A 15,285-nucleotide genomic window follows, 5' to 3' on the forward strand; every position below is an offset into this window, starting at 1 on the left:
AGATTGTAGAGAACCCATTGGCTGAATTACTTTGTTAATTGCCCTAAGGTCTGTTACCATTCTCCATTTACCAGATTTCTTTTTAATAACAAATACAGGAGAATTCCAAGGGCTGGTTGATTCTTCAATATGCTGAGCATTTAACTGTTCTTCTACCAGCTCTTCTAAAGCCTGGAGTTTCTCTGTTGTTAAAGGCCATTGCTGGACCCATACAGGCTTGTCTGTTAACCATTTTAAAGGTAGAGCTGTTGGTGTCTTTGGAAGATCATCAGTTATTGTGCCCTGTTCTTGTATAATATGGATGGCTGGTGACCACTCATTAGAACAATATCTTCTAATATTTCTCTCAGTAACATGTGCTAGTTTATGATTTGTTTCTGAGATTGGAGGGATGTTAATCTGAGTATTCCATTGTTGCAACAAGTCTCGACCCCACAGGTTCATAGTTATGTTAGCCACATATGGTTTTAATTTTCCTCTCTGTCCTTCTGGACCTATACATTCGAGCCATCTTGCACTCTGTTTCACCTGAGATAATGTCCCAATTCCTAACAGTTGAACGTTTACCTCCTGAAGAGGCCAAGTTGGATGCCAAAATTCTGGTGCAATTATGGTAACGTCCGCACCTGTGTCTACCAGACCAGACAACAAAATACCATTTATTTTTATCGTTAATTTTGGTCTTTGTTCATTAATAGAAGTTTGCCAAAAAATTTTCTTTATGTTTTCTCCTGAATTTTCTATTCTCTCTGTTTCATCATTCTGACCAGCATGATTTATTCCAATAGGCATTTGGTTATTTAATCGCTCTCCAGAGCAGGCATTTCCTCTATGGCTGCCGGAAAGGTTTGAACTGGATTTGCACTGGGGGCCTGCCTGAGGCCCCTCTGGGAGTTTCCCGAAGACTGAGGCAAAGGATTACCCTGTCTGTCCTTTGTTGATCTACATTCGTTGGTCCAGTGTTTTCCCTTACCACACCTTCTGCATACTCCAGAAGGAAGGGGCATTCTGTTGCCATTGTTCCTTGAAGAAACATTGTTTCTGGAAATGACCTGTCTACAGTCCCTTTTCAAATGTCCTTGCTTTCCACATCCAAAACATCTAACACTCCTCAAACCTTTTGAAATTACTTCTCCTACCCATGTATCATCATGCTCATCAGCTTCAACATTAATTGTTTCTCTAATCCAATCTTCCATAGGTGCAGATCTTGCCCTTAATGGCCTGATTATTCTTTTGCATGCTGCATTCGCATTCTCAAAGGCCAAAGATTCAATTATTGCCTTACCAGCTTCTGAATCCGAGACCGTTCTCTTTACTGCTGAAGCCAGTCTTTGTAAAAAATCTGTAAAAGACTCTTTTGGGCCTTGCTTCACCTTTGTAAATGACTCAGATTTTTTTCCTGGTTCCTCAACTTTGTCCCATGCATTCAAGGCTGCCGTTCGACATAAAATTAGGGTTTGGACATCATATAAACATTGTGCTTGTGCTGAAGCATATTGGCCTTCGCCCATAAGCTGATCCTGGCAAACTTGTACTCCTTTATCCCTCCATTGTTTTTCTATGTTTTTAGCCTCCTCCTTAAACCAAGTCAGAAATTGAAGTCTCTGGCTGGGTTCCAGAACACCTTGTGCGAGGTCCCGCCAGTCCTGTGGTACTATCCTATTATATGTTGACCAAGTGTTTAACATTTGCTTTACATATGGGGAATGCATGCCATAAGATACTATTGCCTCCTTAAACCTTTTTAAATCCAACATTTCAATTGGAGCCCAAGTATTTTGTGTAGCCATTTGATCAGGCATCTGCTGTACTGTTACAGGATAAATTAAGGGTGACTGTGTGAAAACAGGCTTTCTTTCTGCAACCTTATGATCCCGACTTGAAACAACTTCACTGTTAATTTCTTCTGTCTGAATTTTTACAGGTTTAACAAGTTCTTCTAACGCTGTTATCCTGGCACTTAAATTGACTATCTTTTTAAATATTAAAATGTGGATTATTATAGTGATGAGGTGCATAATTCCACCAATACTAATATTATATAGTTGTTCCATTGCCAGACTGCCTAAAATTTCGAACAAAAACCAATTTTCTTCCAATGTACACATAAAACCCATTTGTTTTTTAATGTGGAAAAAAATTCTCTTTTAGATAGTTTCCTTTAAAATATCTGATATATTATGACTTACCAAATCTGCGTAGAACAGTAGAAATCCGAGGGGATTTTCAAAGCAGCCACCTAGTGTCCCAGGTGTAAATCCAGAGAGAGAGAGAGAGAGAGAGGAAAGAGAGAATGCACAAGAAAGCGTAGCCGGCTAAAGCTTAAATGCAGCCACGTGTTCCCTCTTGTGCCGAGTCAAGGCTTGGGTCTGGCTTCCTTAAGCTCCGACCACGTGCGTTGGCTTTACAGGCAGGGCCCTGTTCGGCAGGGCAGGTCTGAGTTGTTTGTAGCACCGGCTTTAGGCAAGCTGCTCACAGACCTAGGCCCGGGCTAGAAGTTGCTACCCGGACTAGGACGCCAGCAGCTCGGACTAAGAAGCCGATCGCCGCCGTGTGCCGCCGCCGCCGCCGCCGCCGCCGCCGCCGCGGGCCGCCTGCCGCCAAGCCAAGCAGTTTTTAATGGATTCTTGTCACGTTGGGCGCCAGATGTAGATGTAACCAACCGTCTTATTAAATAAGAAACACAGAAACAATGTAAAAGAGAAAGCCGAGAGGTCAGAGCTCAGAGCTAAAATCTCACCCTTCCTCCTGCTGTCCCAGCTTCGCGAAAAGAGACCTACTTCCTCTCGGTTCGTATTTTTAAAGTATGTTGTTCTGCCTTCTCATTGGTTGTAAACCCAAACACATGACTGCCTCGTCACTGTCTGAATGTACAGCCCCCTAGGTCTTAAAGGCATATGTCTCCAATGCTGGCTGTATCCCTGAACACACAGAGATCTTATGGGATTAAAGGCGTGTGCCACCACCGCCACACTCTTGCTATGGCTCTAATAGCTCTGACCCTGAACACACAGATATCTATGGGATTAAAGGCGTGTGCCACCACCGCCACACTCTTGCTATGGCTCTAATAGCTCTGACCCCCAGACAACTTTATTTATTAACATACAATCAAATTAATATTTCAGTACAAATCAAAATAATATTTCAATACAATTAGATTACCACCACATATCCTACTGAGTGTTATAACTATAACTGTAACCTCATAGCCAAACTGTTAGGCTTTCAAAGAGGCTTTCCTCTTGGGGCTCTGTCAAAGCTATTACATTGTTTTGTTCTTGGCTTTTGGAGGAAGACATAGCTCAGCTGATATTTTCTGTATTTCTGTTCCTTTTCCATGGCTTTACCTTTTAGCTTAATTTATATCTGAGTCTGGTCTTTAATGATAAGATTGAGAAGTCAGCCATCAGTTGCTTAGTCTGACCATTCAGAACTAAAACTAGTCCCCAGCACATTCCCTGTTTAATCCTTTGCCCTTTCCATTTACAAACCCAATGCACAGAAAGCCTGTGCCCCTGTCTGTGACCTTATTGAGCTACGTCTTTTCAAAGGGATGCAGAGCTGCTTAGGAGGATTGGAAAGTGAAATAACAATTTCTCTCTAGTTTTACTTGCCGTTTCTTGGGCCTGGTCCTGCAAAGCTGGGCCAGGTGAAGTTATTTTCTAGTAAGAAGACACTTAAGTCTCAGTTCTCCTCTAAGAAATGCTGAGGTACTAGACATGTCAAAGCAAGGTAGATGAAGGGGTTACCTTTGAGAGCTACTTCTAGTCTGGAATCCTGCTGAGTATGTTGAAGTAGTAACACCAATTGCCTTGTACCACATCCAAGTAGCAGAGTTGTTATAATGACATGAATAATAGCTATGCAAATCACCAGGAGCTAGCCCAGCATTGAGAAGCTCTCAGTCTAAGATGCTTCAGTTGATCCATGCCATCATGATGCCCAGATACTGTTTCTTTCCCTGTTGACTTTCAAACTGGAGCCTTCAGTCTTGGGTAAGTGTCTTAAGTATTCGATATATAGATTGATCCCTTTGCTCCTCAGACTGCAAATAAATAAATAAAAAGTGTAGTAAGGCTTCAAGTGCTGAGCCAAGCCAGGCAGGTCCAGGTACTTTCCTCAGCATTTTATAAGGAAAACTAGATTTTTTTAAAAAATTGTTCTCAGTTCAGTGATGCATGGACTAGTTGGTTTCTTTCATTCTCTTGAGTGTTTTCTGTTTGCTTTCCCTTTGAGGGACTGGAATGTATATTATATATGAAAGGAAAAAGTATAGGTTTTCATTCATCTTACTCAACTGCTCAGCCTTTCCTAGAAGGCTGAGGGTTATTAAAGGCTGGAAAGGCATGGTCAAATGACCATTTTCTGATACCCATGCAGCCCCATGTGGAAACAAGTCACAAGGATGGCATTTTAAAAGCAGTGCTTGAAACCCTGTGACTGATTGTATGGCCTACTGTATTCAGAGTCACCCCCATCTTGATCAGGGCCACGTCATAGAGCTATCCATTTCATCTTTGGAAGGTTGTCTTCAGTGACTAATGTGAAGAGACCCTTTTGAAGTCACAGGCTGTAGACTAGTGAGTAAGAACTCTGGCTTTGAGTTCAAATGCTGCTTACTGACTGGAGGGATTTAAGACACTAAGTTAGGAGATGTGCCGTTAAGAGTAGCTTATTGAGTTATCTTCCCAAGGGCTCATTTTCCTAGACATTAAATTCTGCTGTTTTCCAAATACATGTCTCCTGATACAAGAGGATTTCTTCCAGTGAAAGAGTGAGTTGGGTGTATATGGCTGCACGTGGACTTCCACATGATTTAGGTATTTAATTCCTCTCAGAAGTTGCTAAGAGGGTTAATGCACTGAAGCAAATATGACAGATGGTCAGTGATAGTATCGCAGTGGGAGCATGCAGCAATGTTTTGGTTTTTTCTGTTCAACTTCTCAAAATAAAGTCAGGCCGGGCGGTGGTGGCGGCGCACGCCTTTAATCCCAGCACTCGGGAGGCAGAGGCAGGCGGATCTCTGTGAGTTCGAGGCCAGCCTGGACTACCAAGTGAGTCCCAGGAAAGGCGCAAAGCTACACAGAGAAACCCTGTCTCGAAAAACCAAAAAAAAAAAAAAAAAAAGATACATAGGCAGCCTGACAGTTGTTTTCCCCCCTCTCCTTTGGAGAACATCAACCCCTTTGAGAACCTGATGAAGTTCATTATTTAATTATATGTGTGGTTATATACACAAGTGAGTGCAGATGCCAGCAGAAGCCAGAAGCATTGGATCCCTTGGAGCTGGAGTTGCAGGTGGTTGTGAGCCACCTGACATGGGCACTGGGAACCCTACTCAGGTCTAGAAAAGCGGTATGTGCTCTTAATCACTGGGCCATCTCTCCAGCCCCTTGTTACTATTTTTACTTAAAAAAAAAAAAAAAAAAAGTGGGCTAGAGAGATGTCTCAGTGATTAAGATCACCTGTTTCTCTTGCAGAGCTCTATTCCCAGCACCCACATGACATTCCATACACATAGAGAACTACCCACATGGTAGTTCACAACCATCCAGTACTCTAATTCCAGATCTGATGCCCTCTTCTGACCTCCTCTGGCACCAAGCACATACCTGGTGCACAGACAGACAGACATACAGGCAAAAGACTCACACATAAAATAAAATGAATGAATCTAGTTTTAAAAAATACAGATTAAAAATGCTTTCAAGGTTATTTATGAAAAATTAGAAAGATTTATTGTGTGCAATGTGTGCTTCAAGAAAGAAGTGTATTCGAGGCCAGCCTGGGCTACAAAGTGAGTTCCAGGAAAGGCGCAAAACTACACAGAGAAACCCTGTCTCAAAAACCGAAAAAAAAAAAAAAAAGAAAAAAGAAAAAGAAAAAAGAAAGAAGTGTAAAATGAATATATAAAGCACTTGCTAGAGAACTCAGGTTAAGGCCCTAGCGCTCACACAGCTGCTTACAACCATATGTAACTCCACTCCGAGGGATCCAGTACTGCCTTCTGACATCATGGGCACTAGGCTTGCATATGGCACACATACAAGCAGGCAAAACACTCATACACATGAAGTAACAATAAATCTCTTTTTAAAAATAACATGTAAAATGATGCCACCCTTCATGTATGAAAAGGGGATTATTACTCAAAAGTAGATCATTATTACAAGAAAGCCAAGTTGTTTCAATAGAGGGGTCCAAAATCCAGAATTACGCAAGTGTGCTTTTTGTAATAATGCTCAATTTTAAAGAAAAGGGTTAAAATTTTTGTCTGCTCATTTGAACAGATGAAATGCAAGATAAACTAGATCTCAATAAGATCTGGCCAAGGGTGGATGGGAAAGAGATGAGAAGAGGGGCATGGAAAGAACATGGTACAGCTAAAGGGAAGAGGATGCTACTCAGAGCTTATTTGTCTGGTGGAATCATGGTGACATTCCATACGCATGGAAAAGTAAATAAGTAATTAAGAGTAACCAGGATTCAGTGAACTCAAACTGAAATATAAACAGTTGCAAATGAGTTTGGGTTATAAATGAAAACTGACCACAGGGAGGGAAGGGCAAGAAGAAAACAGAGAACATTGTATCTAACTGTACTCTACTGGAAAGTTTATTTCTGTCGGGAGAATGGATAGCAGCTCTGAAACAATGTATATATGAGAGAGGCTACATGAAAATGGGGGGGGGGCAGATAATGACAGCCAGGTTTCTCCCTACCTCCTCCTCTAGACATTTGGTAGTGGGACTCAGAAAAAAGTTACAAATAAGAAAAATAAAGTCTGGGGCTGGAGATATGGCTCAATGGTTAAGAGCACTGACTGCCCTTCCAGAGGACCCAGGTTCATTTTCCAGCACCCACATGACAGCTCACAACTGTCTGTAACTCAAGATCTGACACCCTCACACAGACATACATGCAACCAAAACACGAACGTACATTAAAAAAAAAAAGGAAAGGAAGGAAGAGGAAGTCTGGAATGAATTGTCGACATTAGATGGGAAGTGAGCTATTGATTTGAACTTCTGGCTTCTTGATAGGTAGGTAGGGAACTAATGAAGATGTGTTAACTTTGTGTGTGTGTGTGTGTGTGTGTGTGTGTGTGTGTGTGTGTGTGTGTGTGTGTGTGTAAAAATTCCCCCCAGTTGTTTGCTGTGAAGGTTTAGAAACAGTGAACTTAGCACCCAGATCCTGGATTTTGAGTAATGTATGCCAGTAAGAGGAACCAGGGCTCCTTGGGGGAAAGGGCAGGGAAAACTAACCAATGGCCAGAACATTTTGTGTTGTCAGAAATATGGAATTTTCTATAGATTAGATTAGATTAGATTAGATTAGAGTCCAACAAAAAATGGATATCTCTGAGTTGTGTGGTTGTAAGTAAACAACAGGAAACATAAATAGATGGGCAGAAGGGACAGGGAGCATATAGCCCCTCTGGAAGCCATCTCAGGCAGCAGGGATTAACGAACTGCTGCTATAAGGGACCAGGTGGGCGTTTGTAGGTTTCCTCTCGGCTAATAATGGAAAAGCATTCAGAGTGCCTAAGGGAATGAGCATGGCTGTGTTGTGACCTAATCACAGAAACACACTTGCATTAACTTGTTGACCCTATTTTAGAAGATTGAGTATTCAGGTTGTGCATAACCGGTCTTGTAAACTGAATTTAGGGTGAAAAGGGCTCCAGTTGAGAGAGGTAGTTCAGCAGTTAAGAACACTGCTGACTGATGTTCCGGAGGAACCAGGTTCAATTCCTGGGTTGCCCAGAGTCCATCATGCCCAGATAAAAAGACCGTGTGGCCCTTTTCCTTCCCTTTAAGAGGGCGTGTACAACATCAAGAAGCACCGCCTGCCTCCTTCGGGCCCTATAGCCGAAGGTCATGGGTGGAGCAAATACTACTACACAGTTGTAACTGAGCTCTAGCAAAGCATAGCCTTGCAGACTTGGAGACGAGTGGTTTTGTTGTTGTTGTTTTGTCCATTCTGCTTGTTTTTGTGCATGTATTCTGTACATCCAGATATAGCAGGCCTTTGTAGTCAGAGACAGCTGACATGAAACCATAGCTTTGTCAACATTAACGGTAGGGTAAGTCATTTGAATCTCTTCCTTATATTAATCTGGTAGTATTGTTAGTAGTAGTGAGGGCAGATTTTGGGGTTACCCTCTGAGAAAAATGGAGATTAACTATATTTCTCTAGGGGAGGAAGGGAGTCTATGAGTTTGGGATCACAACCTGAAAGCTGTTGTTCCCTTAGGAAGACCTTCGGGTAGATGGCCGTGGCTGTGAGGACTACCGATGTGTTGAAGTAGAGACTGATGTAGTGTCTAACACCAGTGGGTCTGCCCGAGTCAAGCTGGTAAGTTCTGTGGTCACAGTTCATACCCAGGTAGAGAGGTGAGTAAGCTGTAAGGGTTGATTACAGGCACTGCTGGCTTTGGGAGGGTACACATTGGTCCTGGTGAGACTCCAGTCCCTAAGCTATACTGGGAGAATACATCTCTCCAGATCCAAAGTACCCGTCCATCGTCTTAGAATACTGTATGTATCTAAGCTACAATGCCATACCTGTCTCGAAGAGGAGTGTGGTCATTCCTGAGCAAGGACTCTTGTATGTGTTTACAGGGTCATACAGACATCTTGGTGGGAGTGAAAGCAGAAATGGGGACACCAAAGCTGGAGAAACCAAATGAAGGCTACCTGGAGTTCTTTGTTGACTGGTCAGTACTGTGCAGGTTGTTTTAAAGGAAAGGGAGTCCTGGGGATGTCACTCAGTGGTAGGGCACTTGCATAGCATGTGGGAGGCACTGGGTTCAATCCCTGCCTCTCACTGGAAAAAAAAAGGATTGAAAGATGAAAATTCAGACCATGAACTATGTTATGTTTGTTTAGCCATTCATTTATCTAGGAGGTATTTACTCACTTGTAAAGTGCGGGACAGTAGGAACCTGACCTTGTTTTAATCACCTGGTTCTTGCTAATCTTTTCTTTCTCTATGAAAAAGGCCATCAGCTTAGGAGCCCAGTGTATGGTCATTGTGAGGGTTAAGTGAAATAGTAGATGGTAAGGTACTTTAAAAAATACCAAGCAAGGGTAATGTGGATCATTTGTTCCACATTACCCTGTTTCTCTTTCTGATCTTGCTCTGCTGACACATGTTTTGATTGGCAAGTGGGTCCGGAATTAGCCAAACAACGTGGCAAGCCGGGAAAATGGCCATAATGCAGACAGCAAGTGTGCTGGGAAGAACCAGGGCTCTGTGTTATATGTGTCCAGCCCTAAGCGAGATTGTGTGATCTCAGTGTATACCTCAATCTCTTCATCTGAAAGGATGGGGGCTAACGTGATGATGAGGAATAGTTAAAACAGAGCAGCTCCTAGACAGCGACTGACTCATGAGATTCAGAAACTTTCTTTTCCCCTTCTAGAAGTGGGACTTTTTAATTTTTTATTTTATTTTTTATGTGTGTGGGTGTTTTGCCTACATGTGTATATCTGAGCACCAGATGCATGCCTGGTGTCTTTAGAGAACAGAAGAGAGCATTAGATCCCTTGGAACTGAAGTTACAAGCAGTTGTAGGTACTGGGAATTGAACTTGGGTCCTCTGCAATAGCAGCAGGTACTTTTAACCACTGAGCCAAATCTCTAGCCCTAGGATTGAGACTTTTTATTTTATGGCCTAATTTCAACTTCTGTCCCTGCCTTGCTTCCAGAAGCTAGTGTTGACAACAGCAGGCCTTCTTTGTCGGAACACAGTCCAAGAATGGAGTCCTGTTAGAATTCTTGTTAGAGTGCTTGTGAGGAAACTTCAAGAAAACAAGACAAGAGTCTTATGACCTCAGTTTCTTCAAAAACACAGAATTGTTCTTGGAATATGCTTTCATGCCTCCCAGGTGTAGCCGGTAAAAGTGAGTGTAGACGAATTTCTAAATGGTCTTATAAAACAAAAAATGTGGAGCCAGATATATGGGTGAAAGCCTGGGAGAGATCAGGGAAATAGGGAAAGCCACAGCTAACCTTACCTCACTAACTCTGCAGCTTCCAAATGCGAGTTACTTCCTGTCTACCCACACCTATATGTCTTGCTGTTCTGTCATCTGATTTGCTTTCTCTGTCCAGCTACATCACTTCCTCTTCCTGCTCACCCCTGTCTTCCTGTCTGTCTGTACAGCTTCAGACCTCCATGGTTAACTAGTGTTGGAATTTAAGGCATGTGCCACCACACCTGGCTCTGTTTCCAGTGTGGTCTTGAACACACAGAGATCATGCCTGTCGAGTGATTAAAGGCATATGCTAACATTGCATGACTTATGTGTTGTGGCTGGTTTTTGACTCTGATCTCCAGGCTTTATTTATTAAAGCACAAATAAAATATCACCACAGGCGAGTTTACTTCAGATTATTCATTACAACTGGCTGCTGCTGTTTGTTTGTGTGACTCTATGGAAAAACATGTTTTTGCCGCATGCAGCTTATCCTGTGATTATATACAACTTCAGTTCATGAGAACTTTACTGAAGTAACCTTTCTTAACCCTCAGGGTATAAATTTTCTTATGCTCTGAATAAGGTTTGTTGCGTGAAACTTTAGCCCACCTCATTTGTAGGTTCCATTCTCCCAGTTTCTACCACCTCTAGACCAGTACACATTATCAAGATCCTCTTCTGGCTTCCGCTAGGTCTAGGTGTGTGTGTATCCTGTAGCCCTAAGACTTCCTCCACATTTGGAGGCTTGTTAGAGGGACCATAGGACTTAGCATATAGTACACATGACTGAAATTTGTCATAGCTTTGTAAGTGCAGCAACTTACTTAGGACATTTCCCACTCAGAGATTCTTCATTCAGGATTTTTAGTAGGTGTAGTCACCTGGGCACCTTCTGCTGAAGTCTAGGCACAGTGGTCACTGTGTCAGCCCTTTCCATATAGGTGGGCCCATGTTTGTATGGTAGTTAATTTTCCTGTCTTCATTTCCAAATCCAAAAGTTGGTCCTCACTGGACTAACCCTGTTAGAAAAAGGCAAATGAAGTGTTTAGAGAGGAGGTACCTGCCCACGGTCAAATGGCCAGAAATGCCGCTCCAGTCTGTGTGACTCTTTATCTTGCTCTTTTTGCTCTTACAGCAGAGGCCAGTTTAAGAAGCATGTTGAGGGGGCTGGAGAGATGGCTCAGGGGTTAAGAGCACTGACTACTCCTCCAGAGTCCTGAGTTCAGTTCCCAGCAACCACATGGTGGCTCACAACCATCTCTAGTGGGATCTCATGCCCTCTTCTGGCATAAAGGTGTACATGCAGACAGAGCACTCGTACATAAAATGAATAAATAAATAAAAAGAATTTTAAAAAGGAGGATATTGAGCTTGCTAGGAATAATGTTCGTCCCTCTTTCTGGTCAGTTTTCTTTCCAGCTCTTCCTCCCACTGGTTGTCTTGACTCATCCTGCAGGTTAGGTGTGAGCAGTGCTGCCCCTCCCTTCACTGTGAAGGAAGCAGAATGTCTCCTGGCTTCGTCCGCAATTGCTCTCTTTTTCCTTTTCCTCCCTTGTGTTTTCTGCCTCACTCATCCTGGGCAGACCCATTGTAAGAGGTGCTGTACTCAGATGCTGGGGTTCAGGGAAGGAAGGGTTTCTGGACTCTGCCTTGTGACTTTTTCCAGGAGATATAAAATTATCTGTTCCTCCTCATCCCCTGGGAGTCACAGCAGCAGCCTAGAGAATGGCTTGTTTCATGTTCATCCTAGTGAGTGTAGTGAATTTAAATAGGGCTTGCTTGGGGAGTGGAAGATGACTGTGGATGGCTGCATATTCCCCAAGTAACTAACCCTGTTCTTGTTAGGGTCCTTTTTTATCTTTATTTAAGTCTTTGGCAACACTGATACAAGCCTGGGTCCAGAGAGATGCTTAATGTAGAGGTGACCAAGGGTTTGCACAGCCTAGGTACAGAATGAAACCCAACTCTGGCACAGTTTTTGTGTGTGCACCATCCTTGCCCTTATCAGAGAATCTGCTGGTTTCAGGAAACACTGTCTAGCACGGAAAGTACAATGTTTTTCCTGAACTATGACATGCAAAAATACCATGGCTTGCTGCAGAGTGGAGTTCCTCTGGCCAGAATTCAGAGAACTAGTCTCACTGTGAGCTGTGTGTCTGGATATGAGGATGGGACTCCGGTTAGCCTGCTGTGCTTGGCCCTTCTGTATCCTAGGTGCCACAGCAGGAGGACTCCCATGTGAGAAGATTCTTTGAGCTACTCCCTTTCAAGATTTAGTTTAGGAAGCAGCCTTAGCGGTCTGGCTGAGAATGGCTGCCCACTGGTCTATTTTCCTCTTTTTCGGTCTCAGAGGACCTCACTAGGAGCTCCGGTTTCCAGGGGGTTCTGAAGCCTGTCGGGATGAACAGTCTCAAGGTAGTGAATCCTAGCTTCTTTACAGCTTGGCCAGTGTGGTTGGCCCTAGAGGCAGAGTCACACCCGTACTCTTGGTTGTGCCTTGTTTTCTTCTTCGTCAATCTTTTTCTCCTAATTCCTGTGATTACGCCTATATTGAAATATCTTTAATAAAACTTCCAACTCTGCTTTACTATAAATAAAAATAAAATAAAAAGAGAGCTTGGGATGTAGCTCAGTGATACAATGCTTGCCTAGAATCCACAGTGAGGAGCTGAGGTATGTGGGTCATAAGTAGTAGAACTCTTGCCTAGTTATGTGGGAGGTACTAGGTTTTTTCCCTAGTCGCTCCAAAATAAATAAATAAATCCTCAGAGGAGACAGAAGCAGAGAATGGTCCATAACACAAGTAAATTTGTCCCTTGTACCTCCTTTATCAGTGCTTCAGGGTCTCCATAAGAGTCACAAAACGCCAGTCCTTGCTGGCTGCCATCTGTTCTAGAAACTCACGAGAGACTTCAGGAGGCCAATCCCTTTCTTACTGCCTAGAAAACTGAAATGGCTCTTGGATGCCTCTGGACATGGCCAGCAGTATGTATACCACACACTGAAGAGCTCCACTGGAGATCTGCAGGTCATACCAGTTGCTCCCCAGTGGGAGGAAAGAATTAAAATTGGTGTTGGCATGGAGTCCCTCCTGCCACTCTGAGCCCAGCTTGATTTAATTCCTTATCAGCAACTTCCAGGTTTTATTATTTTAGTTCCCAGTTGTACTGGTCTCTCAAAGCTAATTGCTTTTCTGCTAACTCATTCTCTTCAGCTTTGTCTTCTTAGAATGATAGATAATGTTCCTCACTGACTCAATTCGGCCTGCTTGGGAAGGTGAAACACCTTGACACCTTGCTATGTCTCAGCCATTGGAAAGGAACCAGCTACCCTGACCCAACCCGACTCCAGCAATGTCAGGCTGCACTTACACTAATCTGCAAGCAAAATGGACCTCAAACCTTCTCATGGGTCTTTGCCTTGTTTGTAGTAACAAATGGAGGAAAGTCCATTTTAAAAGACTATTTAAACTTTAAGAAAAGTTGGTTTCCATCCAAAGCCAGGACCAAAGAATTCAGTAGGCTGCGAGTTACTTTGAGCTGCCATTAGGGGGCAGCTCACTGAATCACTGCTCAGCTTCTGACTTTCATCAGAGCTTTTACTTGGGAAATCTAGGAGAATGTTTGTTATGTCTGAGTTTCAACATGCCAAGTATCTGTTAGTTCCCTGAGTTTTATTTTCAAATAAAAATAAACTTAACTGGCTGTATTTTTCCCTAGCACAGAACTAGTCTTTGAAATCTGGTGGGTAGAAATGTGTATCTGTCTTTGCCTGTCAGGAGAACACCATTCTTGACTGAAGGGCTGGGGATGGTGACAAAGCAGAGGGTGGCTTAGAATGCCATTTGAGGTTGGTTGCACTTAGTCTCTGGGGCTGATGGCATAATTAGCAGAAACATTAGCGATTACAAAGCAAGGTTGAGAACGCTGCTGTTCTTGCCACCCAGTATGTACGGAAGGTTCTGCAGTCGCAGAAATGAGTGCATGCATACACAGGAGTCCACCAAGGTCAGCCATTCTCTCCAGTAGCCTGTCCTATCCCCAGGCTGCATATATTTTCAGGCTGTCTAGTTATAAGGGGAGCAACGGTGGGCTCAGAGTCTGGAGTCCCACTACAGGTAGACATAGCTCTGATCTCACCCTACTCCAGTTAAGCAGTAGATATGCCAGGCAGCAGGAGCAAGGTAGAGGGGAGGTCCCATGTTCTTCCAGCTGGTGAGCTGTTTCTTGCTCTGGGAGAGGGACTGGAACATGCTTTATAGAGGGTCTGAGTTGGTTTGGTAACTAATAGCATTTGGTCTTAGGATCTACTTTGATGATACATGTAAGCAGAGGCCTGGAATTACCAGCCTTTTGTATGTGTGCGCTCTCTCTCTCTCTCTCTCTCTCTCTCTCTCTCTCTCTCTCTCTCTCTCTCTCACTCACTCAATTTAATAGAGGTTTTCATTAGATCTGCTTTCTATATCTATGGTCTAATATTAGGTTCCATGACTAGAACACTCATTCGTTATCAGAAGCAAAATTTAAGTGCAAGGGAAACTAATCTGAGATCATACTGCAAGCTGAGCTCCATTGACACATCAGGGAAGCTGCTGGTAAGGCCTGAAGTGCCAGCCTGAGTTAGACCCTTAGCTCTCCTTAGCTCTTTAGGCACTGTTCACTTGACCTCCAGCAAGTTATACAACCTACCTGACTCCTTTCATTATCTAAATTGTGTCAGAGGTTAAGGGTGTAGCTCAGTGGTAAAGAGCTTTCCTGGCATTTGTGAAGCTCCAGTTTTGTTTCCCAGTACCGCATTAAAATAAAAAGATAGTTGGTACTGCCTAGAATTGTCATGAGAATGAAAAGGCCTGGTGCATCTGAAGTGCTAAGAGTGGTACATAGCACATAGCAAGCATTTGTAAAATTGTTTGTGTTTGCTACCCTGTAAAATGAGGATTGCTTCTTCTGGGCCTTACAGCATCATCCTGTAGGTCACTTGTTTTAGTTTCTTCTATGTGGTGCATGCTTTATTTTTCCAGAGGTTTTTTTTTAAAGACAAGGTCTTGCCAGGCAGTGGTGGTACATACCTTTGATCTCACATTTGGGAGTCAGAGGCAGACAGATCTCTGAGTTCAAGGCCAGCCTGGTCCATAGAGTGAGTTCCAGGACAGCCAGGACTATACAGAGAAACCCTGTCTTCAAAAAACAGAATAAAAGAAAAAGAAAAGACAAGGTCTTACTATGTAGCCCTGGTTGGTCTGGAACTCACTATGTCGACGAGGCTGACCATAAATTCTCAGAGATTCACCTGC

General features: G+C 43.1%; 1 protein-coding gene across 2 annotated transcripts in view; it reads left to right on the forward strand.

The window, feature by feature from the left end:
* Window positions 1–15,285, forward strand: part of Exosc7 (exosome component 7) — a 42,178-nt gene that overhangs the window by 7,721 nt on the left and 19,172 nt on the right. For both annotated transcript variants that reach the window (XM_006990795.4, XM_042281937.2), the window contains exons 2-3: window positions 8,263–8,364; window positions 8,631–8,725. In XM_006990795.4, coding sequence (XP_006990857.1) covers window positions 8,263–8,364; window positions 8,631–8,725 — 197 coding nt within the window. The remainder of the gene's footprint in view (window positions 1–8,262; window positions 8,365–8,630; window positions 8,726–15,285) is intronic.

Source organism: Peromyscus maniculatus, chromosome 7 (assembly GCF_049852395.1).
Source record: "Peromyscus maniculatus bairdii isolate BWxNUB_F1_BW_parent chromosome 7, HU_Pman_BW_mat_3.1, whole genome shotgun sequence".
Classification (NCBI taxonomy): Eukaryota; Metazoa; Chordata; class Mammalia; order Rodentia; family Cricetidae; genus Peromyscus; species Peromyscus maniculatus.